Here is a 25610-nt window from a genome sequence, read left to right as displayed (position 1 = left end):
TGCATCAGCATTGCACTGTGAATCGGAGCGTTTCACAGGCCTGTCACAGATAACAAATGCTATCAAAACGAAATCCTACAAAACAATATACTACTGGCCGGCAGCAATTCATACCCGGACAACGTCGGGATGGGCTGCTAGTATATATATAAATGTACCTATGTTTCTTTTTTTTGTTTACATTTTTAATTGATTAATTGTAAACTTTTTTTATTTAATTTTGAGTATGTTTTACTTAATTATATTTATTATTTAATTAATGTTATATTATTTTTAAGGCGCTTAAAAAATTCGATATTTTAGCATTCTATATTTTTAACATCAATATTTTTTATCCTATATTTTTGCACTTACCTGTTTGTAGATAGGGATTCGATATTCTGTCATTCTATATTTGGAAGTGCTTGGTGGGCTAATGGAGTGTGAGGACTGGGTGGGGCTCCTGTACCAACCAAGCCACACCCAGTGCCCAGCGCCCACAAGGAGTATGGAGACCCAGATACATGGTGTTGCTGGGCAGTGTGCCTTGTGGACTCAGGGATAGGGGTTGCTGGGATTGGGTTCTGGTCACTGTCAAAGGTTACACCATATGTTCAAGGCTCAAACAATGTTTTCAGAGCTCAATCAATGCATTCTAAAGACATGGCGGTATAGGGAACACTGGAGTACATGTCCAAGAAATACTGAGGTCACAGCAAGCAAATGTAAGCACTTGTTCGAGCATTTCATCATAACCCTCTACCCCCCAATAAATAACAACCAAAGCGTTTAAGGGAAGTTATGGATCGGATTGAAGGAAGATTATGATTGCAATCCACAAACCTAAGGACCAATGTCATTTGCAGGGTATGGTTATCTACACAAACATAATTGCCCTGTTCATGACCTCACAAATGATAATAAAGTCCACAAGACAAATTATACTATCCATTTTAGTATTAAGATAGAATTCCTTCAGGACTAGCAGAAATCAGAGGGTCGACCAAATAACATGATTCAAAGTCACTTAGAAGCTAGAAGTGCCTCTCAATTTTTCCACAAGTCGGACTTCTATGCACTGTCTGATGACCACCACATGTTTTATTGAATACAACGGCACACTAAGGAGCATATTTACAAGCCCCTACCGCCACAAGAACATCACTTTTTCTGAAGTTCCTGTGGCGATAGGGGCTTTGCCTTATTTACAAGGAGGTGTTAAGCCATTTAGCATGGCTTAATGGCGCCTTGTAAATACGGCCCCTTTCATCCTACACTTAACATGAGAGGGCTGGCAATGAGTGTTGTGGTGGGCATGCCGCCGCAACACCCATTGATTTTAATACTGCATCCTATTTACAAGGGTGGCGTAAATAGGAGGCAGTGCCAAAATTAAGACCAGGAACCTGGTCTTAACATAGCGAATAGAGGAGAAATACTTCATTACACCTCATATTCGCTGTTTCTGTGTTTTAGAAACAGCAAATCGCAATGACTGACTGTTCATGTGCAGGAAGGATATCGCTTCCTGCGCGTAAACAATCATTTAAAAAAATACTATTTTCATCTACTATGAGTGCAGAACACATAGAAGTTACAAATTGCCATTCTGGATTATTTATGTGCAGGAAGGGACACCTTCCTGCACATAAACAATCATTCCCTCAACGCAGGCACTCTTGCAGAGTGGTGCAAGGGTGTCTGCATTGGCTCTAGGCAGCTAAATTTAGTTCCAGCACTGGGAGAAACGCAGGGCTGCACCGTATTTTTGTAAATATGGCGCAGCCCTGTGTTTCTAAAGTGAAGGAGCACAGCGTTAGCAGTTTTGGAGCTTACCCGTGCTCGGCCGCTTTATTATAAATATGCCCCTAAGATCTACTTCAAATACACCACAGATAATAATATGCACTGGGGTAGAACCAACTGTAATAAAAAAAACGCATTACGACGATAAAAGATTATTGGATTTCAGAAAATTAACAAAGCAACGTTCAGCACACATAGGTCTGATTACTTGGCACTCAAATCCCATTCACTCGTGGTGCAATTATAAATAATTAAAAAGTGGTCTGAAAGCATGGGACACGGTTTATGGTGATCTATGGAACACTGTACTTTTTCATCATTAATGTTTGATTCTAGGAAGCATCACGCACCTGAAGGCCACTTTCATCGAACTGCAAATATTTCAAGACGGCGCAGCGGACAAGAGCTTCACAATTCGGTGCAATTACACAGAGCCCTTCGAAAGTTCAACCAGTCCGAATGGCGACCTAGTAAGACTTTGTAAACGTTAATAAGTAGAATTGATGGCTTGATTCCTAAATGTTACCTGCATGAATTCAGCATAATGCACAGAATCTTCAGCTGCCTTCCTTAACTGGGACCTCATTTATGAGAAATGACGCAGCGCTGCGTGCAAGCAGCGATGCGTCACTTCTCAGTGCGCACTCCTTGCGACATTTCTGATGCGTCATATTTAATGTATGACGCATCATGTCGCAAGGAGTTACAGATACGTCAGTATTTCTGACATATCTGTAAGCGCAAAATTGACGCATTGCTGGAGTGTGTCACAAAAGTGACGCAACTCCAGCAATGCATCCTTTCACATGGGGCAAGCCCCATGTGAAAGGGCCTGCGTCAGTCTTACACCTGCTGTGAGGCAGGCACAAGATTTTGACGCATCAGCGTCCTAAAAGTGGGGCAGTGAAATCTCATAGATTTGACTGCGTCACTTCTACGAGCCTTCCTTGCGTCAATACGCCCCCCTTGCATACATTATACCTGGCGCAGGTATAATGTGGCGCAGGGGTTTACAAAGTGACGCATCTACCTAGATGCGTCACTTTGTAAATATGGTGCAACAAGGCGCAGTTTTTTCGCCACTGGTGCGTCACAAAAAGTGACGCACCAGTGGCGTAAAAGTGATGCACGGCCTCATAAATGAGGCCCCTGTTGTTTAGTGACTGCCAAAAATGTTCATAAACTCTTCTAAGACAGTAGAATTCCTTAAAGCGTACGACCCTTCAAATCCCATTGACCCATAACAGCCTCTCCAAAAATTATAAATTAATTGGAGTTCTTCATTTTCTACTAAGTTCAAAACCTATCTGAAGGATACCATCTATCGTAAAAGCAAAAATAAACGTTGTTTTGTTTTTCTTTGTATTTGCCAAAGCTTGATGCAGTGTACTACTCATATCCTGACACATTGGTCATGCAATGGGAGGGCATCATGGAAGTCAATGGTGCTACACTTCATCTATATTATATTTGCTTAAGAAAAGATCTTGACTAAAAGCACAGGGGGGCATCCACTTCCAGAATATGCACAGACAACATTTCTCGTTTTCCCTTCCGTTTTCGTAAGTTATGCAAATATGTGAAATGTTGAAAATTGAGCCAGTGCAAAATGTTACTCATTTGTTTTCTGCAGAGTACTTGTTGAAGCAGAAACAGTTTCGCTGAAGACAGCTTTAAGTAGAAATATGTCACAAGATACACTCTCTACGTGAACCAGTTCCCTTGTTAGTATCCTGCAAAATATGCCCTCACTTACACTGTTCACTTGAGATTCCCCATAGTGAATTAATTGTTTTTACATATAATTTTGCATAATTTACCTGACATTTTGTGTAATTTGCAGGAACAAAATTACACTATTTGGCACATTCTTATACCAGATCTTGGTGGAAATGGGGCAGCTTAGCTTGCTGGCCTGAGCCAGACTCTTTTCATCATCAGTGGCACCGGACGCTCCTCATTGGCTCCCAGGGAACAGAGTATCACTTTTAAGGCACTATGCCATGCCATCGAGCCTCATATGTATTCTCATATTATGTCCCGGGTCCCACTCTATCATTAGATCCCTTCCTTTTGCAGGTCCACAGATTCCCAACATGCACCAATGGGAGGCAAATTCTTTAAAGTTGTTGTTACCAGATATAGAATGCCCTCCCACAATATTGCATTACTGCTACTGATGAACTATAAAACGCTATTTATTAACCTACGTGTTGAGGCCTCTGCTGTTGTTTCTACGTGGAGTTTTCTGCCAATGTAGCGGTGATCTCTCCACTCATACGCATGTTATTTAGGTGTGTATGTGGAAGGGACGAGAGGAAGTGGCTGAAAAATGAGGTACACTTACCACAAAAAGAGAGAGGCTAGGGAAATGTAGGAAGGGGGTTAGGCAGGGATATACTACTGCAAACACCCACTCAGAAAAGAGTGAGAGTCAGGAAACAGCCTGTTGCTGTTCACAACTACACTTCTTTAGTTTGTACAGTCCTAAAGGTGAACAAAGAGTAGTAAATATAATCCAGCCCAGCCTTGGTTTAAGTCACGCACCACATATGGCCAATCACAGGTCCTGACACACTCCCATAGGAAATAATGGAGTCAGGGACTTAAAATAACACCCTATTGGAAATGTATAACGTGAAGCCCTGAAAGGAAACAGACCCCACAAAACATGTTCCTAATTTGTACTTCAGTCTTTGAAAGGTAACAGTTATAGATATTCTTTTGGAAGATAACGGCCAACAAATAATTTAGGCTGATTTTCTTGAGCCGAAGTGATCACATTTAGGGATTTAGGGTGTATACTGCAACACTAGCATATGTGGATAGCCAACTACAATCTATGATTACCCCTTGCCTTTCCTCCATATATTCATTTGGGATCTCTTTTGAGCTTCAAGGTTCTCAGTTCCTGATTTCTCTAAATCCACATTCTCAATCCCAGCTATCTTCTTCACCACAACAGACAGCCTATGAACCACTTAGCATACTAAAGAGCTCTAATCAAGAAGAAAGAATTCCATTGAGCCCAAGTCAAACAGTCCTTCTCAATCCCTCCCCTTTAGCCTTGCAAATACTATTCACAGAACCATAGCTCATTGAATATTTGCAGACATAAATCATAATCCCTCCATTGATTGTGAGAAAGGCTCCATAAGTCTATATCTCAGTATTGTCAAACAACCTGTTTAACATCTTTGCACAATACAATATCGTTCATGTCTCAACAATAAATATAATCAATAGTCACACTCGGCTTTTTACTTTATATTAGCTCCTCCACGACCCCCTGTTTCTCCTGTGCTTTGTCCCGCTTAACATCCCCCATTCATTGTCTTTGCTCCTTCTAGAGCTGCCAACCTCTCTTCTAATCCAAGTTTGCTGCCTCAGTTGGCTTTACCAATGCAAGATGCTTGTAAAATGCGTCATCACATTGCGACACAACTTGGTACCCACTTTAGGAGTTTAAAAGGATTAGAAAAATTATGCATTCCAGACACCCATCACATTGCATCATCATGTTGCATAACGCAATGTGGCGACCATCTTGTAAATATAGAAAACAACAGTTTTTAATCTTTTAGCGTGGCTGGTTGCAAGAGCATTACTAAAAAATCTGGTACTGGAAAAGATAACGGGGACAGTCACAAATTACTATTAAAGCAACACCTTTTGGCTTTGCCAACGAATAATCAAAGTTCTATGTGTGTGGTTTTTGAATGTGTAATAACAAGCAAGTTTACATAATTATGTTGGGTAATAACATTAAAGATTTGGTTCTGGCTTGCAATTAACAAGTTTCTGTTAATTTATTCACTTTTCTTCAAATATATTTTTACAAAAGAGCAATGTAAAATAAACCTAGCTGCCAAGTACCTTAAATATGGATATCATTGTTCTTTTTTCTTCTATTCTAGTGGAGATTTTGCCATGATGCATTTCCTGTAAAACCGGATACTAGTTATTTAATCAGTGCACGCAATATACCAGTAGCAAATATAGACGATGATCCACCAAAAAAGACTTTCTGGTACAATTCACCAGGTACTACTTTAGTCTATGATCAAAATTAAATTGGAATTATTTTATCTGTGATTTTGCTTTTCATCAAATGATTGTTTACTAGTAAGTTTGTGATCCCGCCATAAGCCATTATTCATTCGAAGACACATATGTAATAGAAAACATTACAAGTGTTATCACAGCATCAGGTAATAATTATTTTGTGTTAAATTGTATGATTAATTGTGTTTTTATTTTTTAAATACATTGATTTTATATAAACAGTCTATAGCAAAATTGTCAGATTGGAAGAGCATCAGTATTCATGTTCTGCATCATTTTTCTCGAAAATGGTAAGTCGATAATAAAGTATTCAAAGGAATATGACCAAGCAAAATTGCACAGAGTGTGCATATGCAAAATGCGGCCAATCCTCAATATAATTTAAATCTATATATATAAAAACAAATGTATGTCTGTATGTCTGTCTGTCCTTTATGCATTACTACACCATTCATCCGATCGCCATGAAACTTTGGGAAGTTGTTGAGTACACTCCCGCGAAGGTTTCTGGCATATGCATTACTACACCATTCATCCGATCGCCATGAAACTTTAGGAAGTTGTTGAGTACAATCCCGCAAAGGTTTCTGGCATAACATTTTTTAAATATCGGCCCCCCAGGGCCCTCATAATCTCTCGAATACTGAATTTTTCCATTTATGTATCCACAAGCACTCGAATAAATAAATACAATTAAAACAACACTTTGAAATGTTTTCCATATTAAAATGAATACGTTTCAATAAAAATGACACAATTTTAATGTTATCACAAATTGAATGTTATCATAACAAGTTTCCTTGAATTTCCTTTCTTCTGAGATCGCAGCAACGCGCGACGGGTATGCTAGTAATGTATAAAATATGTTAGAATGAGGACACAAAAGCGTGTGTGAGTAACTTATGCATTCTTTAACTGAATGTTCTAAAAAGAAAATGTGGTTGGATGCGAGGTTCACGTCGAAAAGCACTGTACTTGAATAGCAAAACTGGTAGTGTTCTCAAGTGACAAAGTACAGAAAATGAAAATTAGATTTACTCAAGCAAAGGGGAATAGTGAATGCCTGTTTAGCATACACTGGTCATGGCAAAATTCGGAAAAATTAGGATTCACGCTAGAAATGACTGTATTCCAATTTTTGAACTTTGATAGTGATGTCAGATATGTTGTAATATCCATTTGCGACATTAGTTCCATTGTGGCAATAACTTCTACAGTTTTGTCGCAAAATTAAACCTAAATGAAGGATCAGTATACCACCACACAAAGCAGGAGTTGCACACTTTCTTTCCTCTAGAAATTCAATACCGCAAATCATATGCATTAATACACTGCTGGCAGTTGATGCTAGTGCGAAGGCAACAGTATATTTATGTGTGTAGCAAGAGCTAGCGGTTGACCGAGTCAAATGGTGCAGATAGATCTAGATAAAAGCAAGGCGCTGGCACTGCTGCAGTCAGCAGACAGATGGAGGTCTTCTGTGGCTGCCGTTATCACCACTTCAAAAAAGCAGTGTCTAGCGTGCCTCAAGCGTCAAATTTTAGGTGGCTTAGAATGATGGGCTACACATGAATCAGGTGTAATTCAAATGTTTAAAGGTTGCATGAGGTACTATGCTGTTAGCAGGATTGACCAACCCTAAAATGTCATAATATTCAGTAAGCAGTCAGTGAATAAACCTCAACCTATGTATAGGAATTGTTTATATAACATTTGAATATAGCACTGTTTATGTTTACGTTTTGTAAAGCAAATGACTACCAGAAGGCTTCCCGGCGCTCGTGAGTTCTGTGCTGAGAGTAGGGCCTCTGGTACATTAATGGGAAAACAGCCATGTCTTAAGTTTTTTTCCTGAAGGAAAGTTCATTTTCCGGTGCTCTGAGACTGGGTGGAAGATCGTTCCACAACTTCGGTACTACGTGTGAAAATGATCTTCCTCCCCATCTCATCCTTCTTACCGTGGTTGTACTAAGGAATGAAGATGGGAGGATCTCAGATGTCTAGTTGGATCATAAATGGTTACCAACACTCTGAGCTTTACTGGGCCCTTGTTATTTATGGCCCTATGGGCAATACAGAGGGATTTAAATATAATCCTTGCCTCAATTAGGAGTCAATGCAGCTGTTTGAGGGGTTCTCTTGTGGAGACACAGCTAGTAACCTTTAGAAGGAGTCTTGCTGCCGCATTTTGCACAATCTGAAGTCTCTTTATTATGTATTTGGATGCACCCACATATAGTGAGTTAGCATTATCCAGACGTGAAACTATGAGGGATTAAATGACCATTTTCCTTAGATGCTCTTGGATCAACACCAGTATCTTCCTGAGCATTCGGAGTAAAGAGAAACAGATGCCAGACAATTTATTTGCTTGGTGATCCATTGCTAGCGAATTGTCCAACCAGATACCCACATTTTTTATCACCAGATTGGGAATGGGGGGGGACATGTCAACAGGCCAGCTGATCAGAGGTCTGTGTATGGCCTGGTTTCCAAGGGTCATTAATTCCGTGTATGGTCTGGTTTCCAAGGGTCATTAATTCCGTCTTATCACCATTCAGCTTTAGGCGGCAGCTTGACATCCAGTGGCGCAGTTTATCCAAACAGGGTGCCAAATGTTTATCACCTGGATTATGGTCTTCATCCGCATAGGAGACCACTGACAAAGTTAAACGTCTACACTAAGGTTGCAAGCTGGCGCACATATATATTGAACAACGATGGGCTGTGAGACGATGCCTGAGGAACACCACAAATCGCTGGAAAGCTGTCAAAGAGGCAGTCTTTGTCCATGACGTGGTAGGATCTGTTTTCCAGATATGAGGTGAGCCATTTTAATGCTTTGCCGTGAATTCCCCCCTTGCAAAGTCTATCTCTTAGGACTTAGGATCTTGTGATCCTCTGTGTCGAATGCCGCACTTCAATCCAGTAGTAGGATGGCAGCTGAGCCTCCATTATCCAGTATAGCTTTGAGCTACTTTGTGACCACCAGAAATGCCGCACTCTTACTTTTTTAATCCATTAATAGTCCTGTAAACCAGACAAAATCCTAACAGAGCGAATGTGAGAGGTAATGAGATATGAGAGTGGGTAATGAGATGTGAGCAAGATTGCAACACATAATTCTATGCTTAAAATAGTCTACCAAAAAATCATTGGATGCACTGCTAATGAGAAGATACTACATATCCTTCATTACTTCTTTAAATACTTTTGGCTGGGTGGGATCTCACCAAATGGGGCTTTGGGAGGGGCGGCTGACCGGCGGAGGCCTGTCCCTCCTGGGGAGTTTTGGGGCTGAGGGGGGGGGAGCAGCCAGTACCGTAAGTGGGCTGGTTGGGCTACTTGCGGTAGCTTAGGGCTAGGGTGGGCTGCTGTTGGGCTAGCATTGGGCTGGTCCAGCATATAACCGGCCATTTTAGGGCACTGTCCACCATTTCGGTCGTAGTGACCCAGCAGCCGGCCGGGGTGTTCTGTGGGTGCCTTTTCTGTGGTGGCGGGAGTGCTGTTGGCTCGGTGAGTTACGTGGAAACAATAGCGGAGCCCGTGACTGCGTTGTGTGGGGGCGTAGGCTCAGCGCTGATTCCTTCATGGACGGCCTTGTGCTGGGGCGGCCTGAGGCTGCCTGAAGTCGCGCGTTCCTTTTGGAGCTGGTGGATGGTGTATCGCGCGGTTGCGGCTTGTGGGCGTACCCAGAGCGAGGATGGCGAGGCTTAACAATCCCCACGTGGTGGAGGCCTTCCGCCTCCTGGGCGATGCGGGCCGCATCGATCTGCTGGGGCCCTAAGTTAAGGTAAGGCCGCCGCGGCGCGCAGTGAGCGATGCCGCGGCGGCGGTGATGGCACCTGAGCCGCCCTGTGTGCGGCAGTGCTAGGAGACGGAGGGAGGGGGTGCGGCCAGAGAGCTGGGGACGGAGTGAGGCGAGGCCGCCAAACGGGAACCTCGGCTCAAGGGAGGCAGCGGGCGGGCGGGAGGCGGGGTGCGGCTTCCCGGCAGATATTGAAGTTTGGGGTGGGGGGTCGGAAGGGGAAACAGATGTGAGATGCGTTGCGGGAGGGGGAGGGCAGGACCCGGAGGGGAGGTGGGGCCCGGGAGGCCATGAACATTCAGCTGGGCAAGAGCAGGCAGGGTCTCCCCACCAGTGAGTGACGGGGGCGTCTCCATTACTGATTGACGACTCAGCGGAGGAGGAAAGGGGTGGGGGTGCTAGAGGGGGCAGTGAGGGGGTGAGAGACGTCTCTGGAGGGGATGAGAGTGTGGTGGGGCCCAGCAGGCCACATGACCCCGAGGGTGGTGGAGGGAGGGAGGGTGCAGGGTAGAGGGCGCATGGGGTGGGAACTGGCCGTGGGGGGCACCGGAGGGGGGAGGTTGGGTGGTGGATGGGAGGTCACAGCGACGGCATTGCCCGGGAGGGTACAGGAAGAGTGGGTGGGATGGGGACGTGGGACTGGGGGCCCACGGTCGGGCCAGTGGGGTGGGGTTGGGGATGCAGTGCTCTGGGGGAGGAGGGGAGGGAGGGCATGTTGGTGCGCTGGAGGTGGAGGCCTTAGAGTGGAGCGACGGGGAGGGGGAGGGCAGGGATGGGGGGCTGGAGGGGCCCAGGATGGTTGGGGGAGGGGTGGTGGAATACTCCGGCGCAGAGGGGAGGTCACTCGGCGGGGGTGGTGGGGAGAGGTGCAAGGGGGGAGTGGGAGGCGGCTGGGGGATCGGGCGGGGCGGGGCCGTTTTCATCCCGGCATGCTGGACTCCACTTCTTTTTCCCGACAGGAACGTGTGTCAAGGTGCTTGGGAGAGCAGCATGCGGCTCCACTCCACCGAGGGGATGCACCGGCTCTGCCTTGTACGGGCGGTCGCGCTCCACCGAGGGACCAGGCAGCGGCGTACTACGGGAGGCGGGCGGTAGGTCCCCACCAGCCCCACCCCGAAGGGTCAAAACGGCCGCCGGTGGACGGGGGCTGAGGTCTGACAGTGCAGAGCGGAGTCATGAACAGGATCAGAGGGAGGGGAGGAGGGAGAGCAAAGATTCGGGAGCCTGCTGCGTAGCTGTAGGGAAAAGGAAGGTTTGAGCCAGCTGGAGCCTGTAGGGGGCGGCCGAGGGCACGATTTGATCGGGAATGCCCAGGAGGGCGAGATGGAGCAGTTGGACTATGATGGCGACAGCTCGGAGGAAGGGGAGATCCGGGAAGGGAGGGGGCATGAGGGGTTGGGGGGAGAGGTGTAACGCTGTTACTAGTGTTTTGCAGGACAAACCAAAGTGCGGAACGGCGAGAGTGGCGGCTAAGTATGAGCAGAAAATCCGTTCCGCTCGCGGATTTTGCGAATTTTCGGTAAATTCGCGATCCGCGAACTCCCGCGAATTTACCGAGAATTCGCAAATCCCCGAGCGGCGGATTTTTCCGGGGGCAAAAGTTGAAGCCTGGCCTGTTGTAACTATTTTATGATGGCGCCGGCAAGCTGCCAGCGCCATCCTAAAATAGTTACTAAGTTAGCTTCAACAGGAAGCATCTAATAGATAAAATAAAGCAGGTGCTCGATTTTATCTATTTGAGCTTCCTGTTGAAGCTAATTTAGTAAGTATTTTAGGATGGCGCTGGCAGCTTGCCAGCGCCATCCTAAAATATTTACCATGCCCTTCCTGTGACTCATTCATCAGCCCAAAAACAATCATGAGCGTCGTCGAGGCAGGTGTGCCTTCTTCACAAATCTACCGTGGAAAATCAGCTGTGATGCTGGATAGAGGCTTTTGCATCCGTGACTTTCACGAGCCCAATACCCGTGCTGTTTCTGTGACCAGGAGCTTATTTCTCTTCATCTGCTGAACTGATCTTTCTCTGACCTTTTATACACACTAGAAGCATGTGTGAACTCGCATGGTAGCCCTGCCCGTTTGGCCCCGCCCACACACTCGCGGTTTGCACCGTCTTCCCGCCATTCACCCACTATGATGGACAGCTCACTCAAGGGACCCCTGCGCCCTTCGGGGCGAGAGCATAGTAACACACACATGGTCGCTCGAACTAGTTGATGCTCAAATTCAGTGACTCATTCATTAGCCCAAAAACAATCGTGAGCGTCGTCGAGGCTGGACAGGTGTGCCTTCTTCCCAAATCTACCGTGGAAAATCAGCTGTGATGCTGGATAGGCTTTGCATCCTTGACTTTCACGAGCGCAATACCCGTGCTGTTCCTGTGACCAGGAGCTTCTTTCTCTTCATCTGCTGAACTGATCTTTCTCTGACCTTTTATTCACACAAGTGGCACATACTGGGCACATTGTGTTCGCACGGGTTTCTGCAAGTTTGCACGCGTTTTGTACAATTTCGCAATTTGCGAAATTGTACAAAACCCTCGCAAACTTGCAGAAACCCGTGCGAACATAAAAAAATAAAAAAATCTGCAAATTCGCGGGAATTCGCTGATTTTGCGGATTGCGAGTTCGCAAATCCGCAAAATTTGCGAACGCGAGATTCGCAAAATTCGCCCATGCTTAGTGGCGGCCCCCCTGCTCCACTGGTTAGGCGGCGGGATCCAGTGCGGACTCCGGCCTTGACGCCAGGTAAGGACGGTGGCGGAGTGGGGAGTGGGTTGGGCGGACCCCTCCGGGTGAATGTGTCAGTGGGGACGGATGCCAAAGGGGGAGAGGCAGGGGTGCGCCTCAGCAAGGAGACGTACGTTAGGGACACGGAGTGGGTACGAACGAGGAGGGCACTGGTGGGTCCGGGATCGGTAAGGCTGACGGAGTGGGTGTTGGGGGTTCAGGGCAGCGAAGGCGGGCGAGGGAGCCAACGGGGGCAAGACGGGGAAGGAGAGCTGTGATATTCCAGTGCGCAAGCTGCCCTACATGGGTATTAAGAAACCGCTGGGAGAGCACCTCTCGCTGGTGACTAAGGAGAAAATTTGGAAAAGGGAATATGTGGAGATTCTGAAGCTGCTACAGGGGGAGCTCACGGCGAAGGAGGGGTCAAAGGAGGAGGAGCAAGAACTGGCTAGGCGACCTTAGATTCCTTTGACCATAGACAATTGGTCGGCAGGTTTTCTGATATTTGCCAGCGTGTACTGCGAAAAGTACCCTGAACGGGCGGTCGTGCTTTTCAAATATATGGATGTGATCAGGCGTGTGCAGATCACGATTGGAGGGTATGCGTTGTTGCATTATGATGAGGAGTTTCGGGCACGATTGCCGGCGGATCCGGACGTGAAGTGGGGCGAGATCGATTCAGACCTGTATCAGCAAACCATGGGGGTGCAAAGTTCGGCAGGATGATCTATATAGGCCCAGCGGCCTCCCGCTAATGCCTTCCCCTTTTTTGGCCAACCTCACCGGTGGGGGCAGGGTGAGAGTACCGCAAATATAGAAAAAAAACACAACATTGTGTAAAGTTAAAACAGAATGAAGTAAGCAATTAGACATGTGTAGATATATCTGTATATAAGAGAGATACTAAAGTTTATTTTTTTTCATCATTTTTTAGCCACGCTAACTATAGTACAGAACAAGGCAGATTTCCTGAGGAAGGCGACAGCCGAAACGCGTTGAAGGAATAATTTCTGCATTTACATTAAGTTTCTTACAATGATCGTGTGGTTATTTTAAAATAAGCAACTATTTATATGACAATTTTTGTATGTTTTGTATATGATAATGTCTTTGATAAACAAAAAAGTATATATATGAGCAATGGTATAATAAGTTAAAAAAAAAGATAGAAAAATAGGAACCTAAAATACTCTAAAACCAAAAAAATAAACAACATCAACCAAAATTATATGGGTGAAGAATTATTTACTGCTAATACACATGTCTAAATCACTCTCAAACTAATAATACACGAAACCCGGTGTGCACTTTCCTTTTCAAAAAAACAATTTTACCTTGCCAGGGTTTATCCTAACAGGCAGGGGCCCCAGTTTTTCCAAATAAGAGAGTACCGCGAATGCCACAGTTGGAGCATGTTAGGACTTCAACAAGGGTGCGTGTGGCAGGCAGTACTGCCGATTTCGGCACGAGTGCTCCAAGTGCGGGAAGCGACATCCGGTGGTGCAATGCTGGGGACAGCACACAGGGGCAGCAGCCCGCAGCCGCAGCGGTGCAGTCGGGGGGTAGGGGAGAAAAATGGGGGTCCAGGGCTTTGGGAAAAGGCTCATACGCCGGTTAGGCGGGACTGTCTGGAGCCCCTCCTGACGGCCTACCCACGGACGGAAGACGCAGGGTTGCTGGGACGTGGTTTCCGGGAGGGTATCCGGTTGGGGTATGAAGGCCCAAGGATTGCTAGGTGGGCGAAGAATTTAAAATCCGTAAATGCGCACAAGGCGGTGGTGCGGTACAAGTTGTTCAAGGAGGTGCGGGAGGGGCGGATGCCGGGCCCCTTTTGGGATGCACCCATTTGGGATTTGATTATATCTCCTATCGGTGTGGTGCCAAAAAAGGAGCTGGGGTAATTTCGCCTGATACTACACCTGTCGTGGCCGGAAGGGACATCAGTGAATGACTATAAATCGTCGGAGCTGTCATCGATGTCTTACTCACCGGTGGATGTGGCGCTGAGGCTGGTGGTGACAGTGGGGGTGGGCGGCCTCATGGCAAAATGCGACATTACGTCAGCGTTCAGGCTGCTGCCGGTACATCCGGAGGATCATCAGCTGTTGGGGATCCAGTTTGACAGGGGCATATTTGTAGACAAGGGACTGCCCATGGGGTGCTCAATATCGTGTGCATTGTTTGAGTGTTTTAGTACCTTTTTGCAGTGGGCTTTTTCCTGGCGCACGGGCTCGGACAGGGTGACGCACTACCTGGATGACTTCTTCTTGATGCGACAGCCTGGTTCGGCGGACTGCCAGCGGCAGCTGGACGGTTTTACGGAACACATGGGCTACCTGGGAGTGCCCCTGGCGCCGGAAAAGATGTAGGGTCCCAGTACAGTGCTGTCATTTCTAGGAATAGAGCTAGACTCTTTGGCCATGGAAGCACGCCTGCCAGAGGAGAAGAAGGCACATATGCTGGTTTTGGTGGGCAGTATGTTGGGAAAACAAAATGTGAGGGTGAGGGAGCTCCAAGTTCTGCTGGGGCATTTGAACTTTGCATGTCGCATTGTGCGGGCGGGCCGTACTTTCTGCAGACGTCTAGGTCTTGCGCTGTCTGGTTTGACTCTGCCACATCATCACTTGCGACTGTCGGCGGGGACGAGGGAGGACCTGCGCATGTGGCAGGCCTTCCTAGAGCGCTTCAATGGTGTACCCATGGTGCCCCCGAAAACTTGGAGTGGGAGGTCACCTTATCCTTGGATGTAGCGGGGGTGGGCGGCTTCGGGCTGTACTGGGGGGGGGGGGTGCGCGGAATAATGGCCGCTGCATTGACAGGGTGGGGGGCGGAGCATCGTCTTCTTAGAGCTTTTTCCGCTGGTGGTGGCAGTATCAGTGTGGGCACGGGAGCTGGCACACAAATGGGTGCTTTTCGAAGTGGACAACATGTCGGTGGTACAAGTTGTCAATAGGCAGTCGGCCAGGGACCCACAGGTGCTCAAATTGATGAGGGTGTTCGTGCTGCGATGTTTGGAGCATGACATTTTGTTTCAGGCCCAGCATGTACCAGGGGTGTACAATGACATTCCGGATGCTTTGTCTCGTTCACAGTTGCAGAGGTTCCATGGGCTATCCACGGAGGCGGACGAGCGCAAGACGCTGGTGCCAGTGGAGCTGTGGTCAGTGGGAGAGACTGGGTCGTACAGCTGGTAAGAGCGTCGGTGGCCGATTCTAACTGGAAAGAGTATGAGCAGGCGTGGGGAGATTTTTTGGACAGTGAGGCAGTGCGGCAGGGCAATCGTTGGCGTCGGGAGGAACAGGTGGTGCAGTTTATGCTGGGATTGATGGATAAGGGGTTGTCGAAGGTGACGATTGCGGGTAAGTTGTCGGCCGTCGCTTTCATGGGGAAGTTGTGGTGGGGTTATGCGCTGTCGGCGGGGAGCTGGGAACGCGAATCTTGGAAGGTTGTGTGCGGGACACAGGTGCCAGGGGTAGGCGGTGCCGGCCCATTACGGAGGACATGCTCACAGGCATGATACTGCTGTTACCGACGATTTGCCACAACCAGGAGGAGAACATTTTGTTTTCCACGCTCATGTCGTGGATGTTTTTTGGGGCGTTTCGGGTTTCAGAATTGGTGGGGCTCAAGGGTAGGCCCGGGGTAATTTGCGGGAAGGTGGAACTGAGAGCTCGGGAGGTGGCGGTGCTGTTACAGCGTTCAAAGACCGACCAAAGGGGAGTGGAAAATGGGTGGTGATGGGACCGGTGGGGACAAGGGCGATCTGTCCAGCGGCCTGGGGGGGATGTTGGCGTTTGGACGGAAGGTGGCGGCGGGGAAGTGTTTGACTGGGTTGACAAGGGCAGGGTGACAGCGGCTCAGTTGCTATGGGTTCTTCGGCATGCCCTACGCGCCATGGGTGAGGCCTCGAAGGCTTTTGGGATGCATTTGTTTCGGATCGGGTGGCGAAGGAGGCAGCCAGACAGAGTTGGGGGTGGGAGGAGCTCATGCTTCTGGGGCGTTGGAAGTTGGATTGCTACAAGACGTACGTCAGGCTAAGGGGGATGGGGATGGAGAACTAAGATGAATGGCTTTTTTAGCTCTCTTACATGTGTGTCTTTGCAGGTGCAGTGGCGGGGCCAGACGCGGCAGTCTTGGCGATTCTAAGATTCAAATTATAGGACACTCATTCGTAAAGCGAGCAGAGCGGGCTGAGTGGGATAAACAATGGAGCGTGAACCTGGATTTGGACCAGAGATTTTTTAATTGTCAATGGCAAGGGAAAGGGGGCATGAGATGGCTTGAACTATTGCCTGCTTTGAACAAGGTAGTCAGGGGGGGGTGAGGTTCCGTGACAATTATAGTGGTGTTTTCGACTCGTTTGAATATGGACGAGTTTGGTATCTATGAACCGCAAATGACGAGTTTAGTGGGTGTACGCGTTTTCGCTACACTGGCCTGAACCGTTCGTCTTATTCGTGGGTTTCTTCATCTGAACCCACGGGTTCCATTTTAGATACGGCATCCATTTTGTTTCTTGCCCTCAAGTAGCCAGCGAACGGACACTGTCTGCTTCGTGACCCTGGGATTCCCAAGCTCTTGCGGAAGACACGTGTTCCTTTGAGGGTGTCTTTATGACGAGGGGGGGTGACACTGCAAAGGCAGATGGCCCCGCTCAAGGCTCATCTTGCCGTGCCGGTCTATTGTTTCAGCCGTGCATGCATAAGGCACGAATCCTTTGATCCTGCAATCGTGTTTCCGATATCGCCCCCTACACTCTTTTCAATCTGTTGTCTATCTCTGTATTCCTTGCACCTGTTTCTGTCATTTCCTTAAACTCGTTTACAGCCGGAATGGAATGTACTTAATGATGGGATAACGTACTTTTACAGTTGGGAACTGGCGATGCTACTGTAATTATGTTCCGGGACCCTGAATACATGAAAGCAACCCTTTTGAAGTTTACTGTGGGAACTTAGTTGTAACCTTTTGTTCGCCATGTTGTGCTATGACTAAAATCTGTATAAAAGGAGCGATCCACTGTTGCAATTTGAAGCAGTCTCCTAGAACCTACGCATGTTGTACTTCTTGTGACTTCTGTGTTCCCTGCAGTAAATAAACCTCGATCTTTGACGCCGAAGGAAGTGTCCCGTGTCTCTGTAATTTGTACGCCGGAACAGGTAACCCACGAAGGTTTCAGGTGTTGTCCCCTGGCACCGCTGGGCCTTAAAATAGCCTAGTCCTTCAGTTGGCGCGAAACGTGGGGCGACATCAGCGGTACCGGTCCAAAGCCCGACGATCGTGAGGAACTTTGTGTGAAATCTCCGAGGGAAGGTGCACCCCGCTTCATCGATCCTGTTGTCGAAATAAGTGGTCCGAAGACTTTTCCCGCGAAGATCCCCGCCTCCTGACGGCTGCGACGGACTGATGCCCTGACTGTCGACCTGTTTTGGCGCCTGGCGTAGTCCTTTGTACAGCGAGACAATTGACGGGCCTTCCTGGTGACGCCATTGCTCTTTCAGTTAAGTATTTGTGGGTCGCTCCCAGAGTCCTTGGTTGTTGTTGAAACTTGGTTGTTTGCATGGTTCCATTGCATTTGTGGTCCTTAGTTATTGGTTCTTAGTTGATTGGGTTTTATTTGACGATTGCAATTGTCAAAAACCGAGGGTCTTGCATTTTTGCGAGGACATCGTAATACGATAACCCTTCAAGTTTGTAAATTCGGTTAGTGTGCGCGATGCCTGGCCGTAGTACTTTGTTTGGTTGCTTCAAATGTTGCGGTGCGGATTCCCGATTGGAGGACTCATGTCCGATACCTCCAGTTGGAACTCCGATCTATGAGCTCTATAGTCGCCACGGAGTGGGTCCTATCGTGTATAATGATTATTGGATCCGCTATACTAAAGACGATGGTGTCCTTAGTTGGCCACCTCATGGTAGTTTCTAGACAGCAATTCTGGATAATCTCAAAGCAAAATTGTTCAAAAGGAAATCTAGGCCGGCCATGTTTGATTCCATTTGGCTATGGCGAAAAGAGGCCAGGCAGAAAGAAATTAAACAGTTTAAGAAAAATAAGAGGGAAGGTATCGTTACGGTGATGAGAAATGCAGAGCATTCCAGCGAGACAAAGAAGAGAAGGAAAAGGACGTTTTTGCTAGACTGCAACATATGGCGGTGGATAAGTGTTATCCCGTTTTACCATCGAGTACTGATAAGAAGGGAGAGGAAGCGGTAGAGGACCCTTTGTTGTCCTATCTACTGAAATCATCACCTCCATACGCACAGGATACTACAGCCCCTGTGGTTCCTCCTGTTGCTCAACCTGTCGTTCCGGCAGCTGCTGGTCAGCCTGTCGCTGGTCCTGTTCTTCTGAATCCTCTTGTTCCTCAAGTCGTTCCTGTTCCTTTACCTGCCCCTCTATGGCTGAGATACCCGCCACCCCCTCTCAACACAATCCCCAAAAGGAGGGAAACCGGAAACAGTTCTTGAAGTTTTTGGAAGTGGGAGGGAGTGACCCTCCCGGCCGTATTTCTTAAAACAAAATTAAAAACATTAAACGTTTCATGTTATGTGCAATTTCATTACCACATTGCGATGTTTGGCTAACCTTAACAGATTCTCTAATACAGAGGTTCTCCTAGCCGAACTAACATCCTACAAAAACATTTCTTGAAATATTGAAATTGTACATCCTAACGTTTAAGGGCCAACGGCAAGGTCATAACCGGTGTCAAGATCCCTAACCAGACTTACCCCTCCCACTTGGGAGGGGCGACAGCACGGAGGCGTACCTCAAGTGCAACTACTACCAATTTCCCTTGACTTGACGGGGGCACCTAAAAACTCGACGCCAGTTAAAGGTCGTTCGAAGACTCGTGTGAGGTATCTAGAAGGTATCGTAGACCTCCCCCCAACCCCACACAACTTACCGCATCTGCCGTCGCAGATGTCACTGGCCCCGGGAAATTCCCCAGGAGGGGGCTGTAACCCCTCCTACAAAGGAAGGGGCCTTGACCGCCTTTCCTTTACTTCCGGCGACCCATCCTTAGAAGGGACCGCCTCCCCATTGAGGGGCCAATGGCCACCTCTCCCGAGCGCTCCCATCCGTGTTGGGTGACGCCCACTCATAGGGATCTTCTAATTAGTGCTCACCGATCATGACCTTACCGCCACAGGCCGGATAGTTGACCGGCTATCCGGACCCCCCACAAAACTCCTACCTAAAGGTCATGTTTCAACGTTTTTAACCATGCTAAGAAGTCTCCTATGAGTAACTCATTTCCCACCCGAGACAAATGCACACCATCCCCCAAATACATACTGTCATCATTGATACAACCATGCGAGATAGAATGCAATGTCTTGGAACGGAACAACCTACTCACTTTGTTATTAAGTTTTCTAACAGAATGGTTCAAAGCAGGAATCGAAATAGCCCCCCGCCACACTTTTCGTGGGATCATATGAGACCACGCAATTGTGCACCCCGGAACTTTCCTCGCCAACCAACTTACAGTGGAAAGCATTGCCTCTAGGAGAAGTCGTCTACCGGTGGTGACCAAATCATTGCCCCCTAAATGTACTATGACTATAGACGGCGGTGACCTCGTCCGCCCTAACAAACCCTCAAAGAATGCTTGAAACTGGTCAATACAGAGACCGCCTCTTCCGTAGAAGGACACCCTGTACCCGTATTCCCCAGCTACGTGAATCATGTCACCTGCTTCGAATACGTCTGCGGCACGCCTCACGTATGAGTGGCCCACGACCCACACCTCTTTTCTCACAGCCGGTGATGTCTGACCGCTGGCCCGGTGTTGGGTCGACTGCATAGTCCGCCCCGCCTCGTAGGCTTGCGCAACTGAAAACCAAACAAAAGACAAGAAGCGTGAGTATATTATTACAGCTTCACAACATGTGCAACCGCACATATCTCTTATAACAATTGGAGGACCAACGCCCCACTCGTTTTACTTGTTCAACATTAAGACCCCTGGCTGTAGCTTCAGTGGCAGCCCCTATCCGAAAGGAATGGGTCCCAAACTCGCCCGGGTCCAAGCCCGCTGCGGCAATTGACATCGCAAGCACCCGCTGAAACTGAAATTTCGTCAGTGGGGTGGCGTCCGCGTGTCTCAACAATGTCCCTCCCCATGATGCCACCCTTCGTGCTAGGTAGTCTTCTAAACACTTTACCGGACACATGGAGGACCCGGGAATCCTGCGAATGATTATGCAGTCACCCATCCCATCTTGATCGGTCTTGGACCTGACAAAGGAGACAGTCATCGTCTCACCCCTGATCTGAACGTGTTCCTGGCACAAACCCCCCACCACATCCTGTTTGTTCCTTGCCACCAGCTCACTTATCCTCATCGCCCCGTGAAATGCAAGCGTAAAAGCAGCTCGGAACAAAAACGTCTCGAACTGAGACGAGCATGTGGCAGGGAGTGTGGCCAGCAACTGGGACAACCTATCCAGACCTATCGGGCGCCTCTCATCTACTCTGCGACCCTCAAGGCGTTGCCACCCACGCAGCGCTTTCCGTACCACGAAAGACGCTGTCGGGTCGTGGATATTATGAGCCCTGGCAACAAAGGAAATGGCAGCACGATGCCTCTGGGCCGTAGCCACCGACTTCCCAGCCCTACGCAAGGACATCAGAAAATGTACTACCCATTCCTCATGGCCCCCAAGCCCCTCTCTCTCAGTCCCCAAAAAGGCTAAATAGGCCCGAAACGCCCCTTCATATGCCTTCCTCGTCCTTGGTGCTAGACTCTCTCCCACGAGGTGACGAAGTTCGGGGCACCGAGAGACCAGAGAGCTTCGGGAAAGGGTGCCGGCTCTGGGTCCGCTGAGGGAAGGAAACCCGAGAAAGCCTGCATTTGAAAACGAGACAGTGCATCAGCCGCCTGATTCATCACCCCTGGGACATGTTTTGCTCTGAATATCACGTTCAGTTGCATACACAGTAAGACAATTTCTTTGAGCAGCCTTAAAATCAGTTTACAACGTGCTGCCTGACTATTGATGCATTCTACAACGGTCATATTGTCAGACCAAAATATGACAGAATGATCTTTGAACCCTTCGGGCCAGGTTCTGAGGGCCACCAAAATGGGAAACAGTTCAAGGAAAGCAATATTACTCGTCAGCCCCTCTTCATGCCACCATGTTGGCCACCTTTGTGCCGACCATTTTGTGCCGAAGATGGCGCCAAAGCCCATGCTTCCCGCTGAATCTGTCCATAGACCAAGCTCTTCAGAGGACACGGCTGGTTTGTTCCAGACGACTCGACCATTGAAGTCCGCCAAAAATGCTAACCAAATACGCATGTCCTGGCGGACCTCAGCCGATAGTCTCGTGCGATGATGACCCTCCTTTAGGCCAACCATCGCTTGGGCAATTGAACGGGAAAAGGGGCGGGCCATTGGGATCACCCTCAGGGCAAAATTCAACTTCCCCACCAATTGCTGCAATTGATGCAGCGTAACTTTAGATGCATTTATACACACTTGCAGGGCTGCCCTGAATTTCGACACTTTGGCAGCTGGTAAACGAAAACAACCCTCACTAGAGTCCAACTCGATCCCCAGAAACTCGAGGCAAGTCGTGGGACCCACAGTTTTACCTGGTGCCAATGGCACGCCAAATTGACCCATTAACACACAAAATTCGGCCAAGGCCCGGCCGCATTCGTGATCCCCGGCGGCCCCAAGGAACAGAAAGTCATCAAGGTAATGCATTACATTTCGGAAACCCGTTTTCTTCGTGAAGACCCATTGTAGAAAACTACTGAATTTCTCGAAATATGCACAAGATATAGAGCACCCCATCGGCATACACCTATCCATGTAATACGAACCTTGAAACATGAATCCCAGAAGACGCTGGTCGTCTGGGTGTACCGGGAGCAATCGGAACGCTGACTCGATATCTGATTTCGCCATCAGCGTCCCGGGCCCCAGGCGATTCAAAATGGCTACGGCTTCATCAAATGATGCGTACCGCACCGAACATACCTCTGGATCAATTGCATCGTTTACAGAAAGACCATGTGGAGCTGACAAATTATGAATCAATCGAAACTCACCTGGGTCCTTCTTGGGGACCACCCCTAAAGGAGAACAGACAAAATTCTGTACCGGGGGTACACTAAACGGGCCGGCGACCCGACCTCGGATAACCTCTTTCCGGATCTTATCCTGCACTACGGTCGTATGCTGCAAGACGGAAAGTTGATTTTTGCACGTCCCGACACCCTGAAAGTCCCCTACCGGGATGCGGAAACCATATGAAAAACCGTTCCGCAGCACCCCAGCAGAAGTACGATCTGGGTATTCACTGAGCCAGGGAATCATCGCCAAGGTATCAATCGGGGTTGGTAAAGGCGCCCCTCGGACTACATTAGACCTGTTTGGCGCCTCCTCTACCCCCATTCTCACCCGTTCTGGCTCTGCACGAGGACTCAGGATGGGACGACCCGCAACCACTACATTCGTGCTTGAACTTACACGATCCCTGGGGCCTAGTACATTTACCTTTGTTGAAATTGAAGCAGAAACCCCTTTTCCCTGTATTGCCGGCAGGTCTCGAGTAATCGTCGGTACCCGTACCTGACCGAAAGGGCGTTCCCGCATTTTGGCGGGAGGACTCGCCAACATTGCTCCCCACCAACGGCATTCTCAACATTCCTGACTCTTTCATTTTATCCCATGTCAAAGAATCATAACAGTCCCAGGTTAAACTTTTGTTATGCTCCTTCGCCTTCCTGAAGAGGTTATCATAACAGAACCAATGGTTACCTTGGTGCGATGTCGAGTATCCCATAATTCGTGACTGATAGATTGGAAACTCAGGAAGCAACTCAGGCCTACGTTCCCCCAAAATTGACGTAAAAATTCCCCATGCATTGCCCCAATTGCCAATATTCTCATTCACTTTAAAGGCGGCCATTTTTGCGCGCCAAACACTCGGATGCATTAGATCCTTCTGACCCTTAACATGCTCCACCTCATAATGATCGACAAGCAAGGAGAAAATGTTCACATACTCCCCCGCCCAAATCTTTTCCTTTATTGCCAAAGGAACATGTTGCCCCAATTTTTCTCTACGAGAGGGTGCTGACTCATCCCTCGCGATCGGCAATGGCCGCTTACCTGCAGCGGACGCTGCTTCCGCCACTTGCGGCTTGTCTATCACTGCAGCCGGCGCGGGCACCTTGGCTGCATCTCGTTTCTCGCGCAACTGTTTCATCAGCGCCTGTGCCTCGGCAGCCGTGGCGCCCTCGCTACTGTCGCCCAACCACGCTGCTAGCTGTGCCGCCAGCTCGGGGGGCATATCCTCAGTGGATGTCGGGGTGACCACGACGGGAATCGGATTCCCCTCCACCGGTACCGGGGTTGGCGCCTCGAGCGGGGTACAGGGAACCGGGACGTCTCCCCCGGCTGGTCCCCTTCTTGGCCTCTTGGCTTTCCCTCCAGGAGCTGCTCCAGCCGATGGACGCCCCGATCCCCCCTCCCCGTCTCGCTCCGCCACCCGCTTCTTTAGTTCGGACATCTCCTTCATGAGGACCCGAACCATCTGGTCAGTCGTCATTCTCTTCGCGCCTTTCTTGGGCATCTTTCCGACAAAGTATCTGGAAGACAAAAAGAAAGATCAAAACGCTCAAAATTGGCTCTTCGTTCTGTCTCGAGCTCACGTGCAGCGAGGAGGTGCAGCTTCAGAGCACAAGAACAAGAGGATGTCTTCTGGTCTTGCGTCCCTTTTTATCCGTCTTCAGGGCGGGCGTAAACCCGCCCCTGCCTGCCCCGAGGGCGTGGCTGGCTGCGTCAGTGTCTAGGCCAGCCCACTCTAGGGCGGGAAAAAGCGCGCCCCGGCTACGCCGCTTCGGGCATACCAGCCGAGACGCGCCTCCCGCCCAAAAATGGCTTCCCGGGGGGATCGAGGCACTCCGCCATACGTTCGGGGGGACCGAGTGGTCGCCCCTTTCCATTCCTACTGCTCCACTGCCTATACCTTCTCAGTCTGCTGTTCCCGCTACTTCTGCTCTCGTGGCTACTCCTACTGCTCCTACTGCTCCTGTGTTTAGTCCCCATGTTGTTGCCCCTGTACTTCTCTCATCTTCTCCGTCTGTCCGTAGTCGCATACCTAATGCTGTTGCTAATCTTTACTCTCCATTTGGACCGATCCTTGGGTCCGATGTTTCTGACGTCCCTCAAAGACGGAGTCAAATTCCTGGTGGTAGAGAGAGTGATACGTTAATAAAAATGGTGCGTAATTGGATTAGGTATCCCATTAAAAACACCCCGCACATGGTTTTTGAGACGTTCTCTCAATTTAATGAGCCCACGCAGAGATTCGTGTTCGAGGAAATGTGTAAATCATTACGAGAAGTATGGAATAATGATGAGGTAGATAATGTGCCTGCCGAAATGACTGAACTTCAGAATCAGTTTTCGAACGGTATGATTGTGGGTAGTAATGTTCGACGTGCTGTAGAACGTCTTCTATCTTTTCGATCTACAGTACTACCTCGAGCATTGTTTAAGGACGAAACTGAGGAGTGGATGGCAACACCTGGTCAGTATCCCATGCGAGAAGTTCCTCCAGTTTGGATGCCAGGTGATGCTACTGCCGTTCGTATTATTCCGCCACACTTCCAGAGAGTTTGGATACACCTCCCGTGGAAGCGGTCGGAAGTTTTGCAGGTGAAACAAACTTTGCCTGACCCCCGCAAAAATCCGGCAGGTTATTATAAGGAATTATCCCAATTAGTGGAAGCAACTATTATGAACCTTGCCGATATCGACATATTGTTCGGTAACGTAGTACCTCAACCAATTTGGGCAAAAATCCGTCAAGAAAATCACATAGCCGAGTAGGGCGGTGATTGGGCTGCTCTTGCGGCGGCCGACAGAAGACAAATTGGTGGGGCTAAGCCTGAACAGCTCATTACGGATCTGCCCCAAAGAATCATTACACTTATGAAGACCCTTATGCCAGCAATGAGAGTTAACTGGGATAAACTGTCTGCATGCAAGCAAAAGAAGGACGAGAGTGTCTCCGATTTCTTTACGAGATTTGAGGAGGCATTCATCGATCACAGTGGTCAGGATATGAGCACTGAGGGAGGTCAGCGATTATTTGTGGATAAATTTGTATCGAATTTGTTGCCTGAACTCAGCAATAAATTGAAAAATTCCGAAAGTTTGTGGGCTGTTTCTACCTCTGCTCAGATATTAGCC

At 48.4% G+C, this 25610-nt stretch overlaps 1 protein-coding gene across 2 annotated transcripts in view; it reads left to right on the top strand.

The window, feature by feature from the left end:
* IL17RB (interleukin 17 receptor B) overlaps nucleotides 1-25610 on the top strand; it is a 159165-nt gene that overhangs the window by 43077 nt on the left and 90478 nt on the right. For both annotated transcript variants that reach the window (XR_015300081.1, XM_086939140.1), the window contains exons 4-5: nucleotides 2122-2255; nucleotides 5703-5829. Coding sequence is in view for 1 of the 2 variants with exons in the window: in XM_086939140.1 (XP_086795266.1) it covers nucleotides 2122-2255; nucleotides 5703-5829 (261 nt within the window). In the remaining variant the exon portion in view is untranslated. The remainder of the gene's footprint in view (nucleotides 1-2121; nucleotides 2256-5702; nucleotides 5830-25610) is intronic.

The sequence above is a fragment of the Lissotriton vulgaris genome, chromosome 9, assembly GCF_964263255.1.
Source record: "Lissotriton vulgaris chromosome 9, aLisVul1.2, whole genome shotgun sequence".
Lineage (NCBI taxonomy): Eukaryota > Metazoa > Chordata > Amphibia > Caudata > Salamandridae > Lissotriton > Lissotriton vulgaris.
This window is presented reverse-complemented; position numbering and strand designations above follow the sequence as displayed.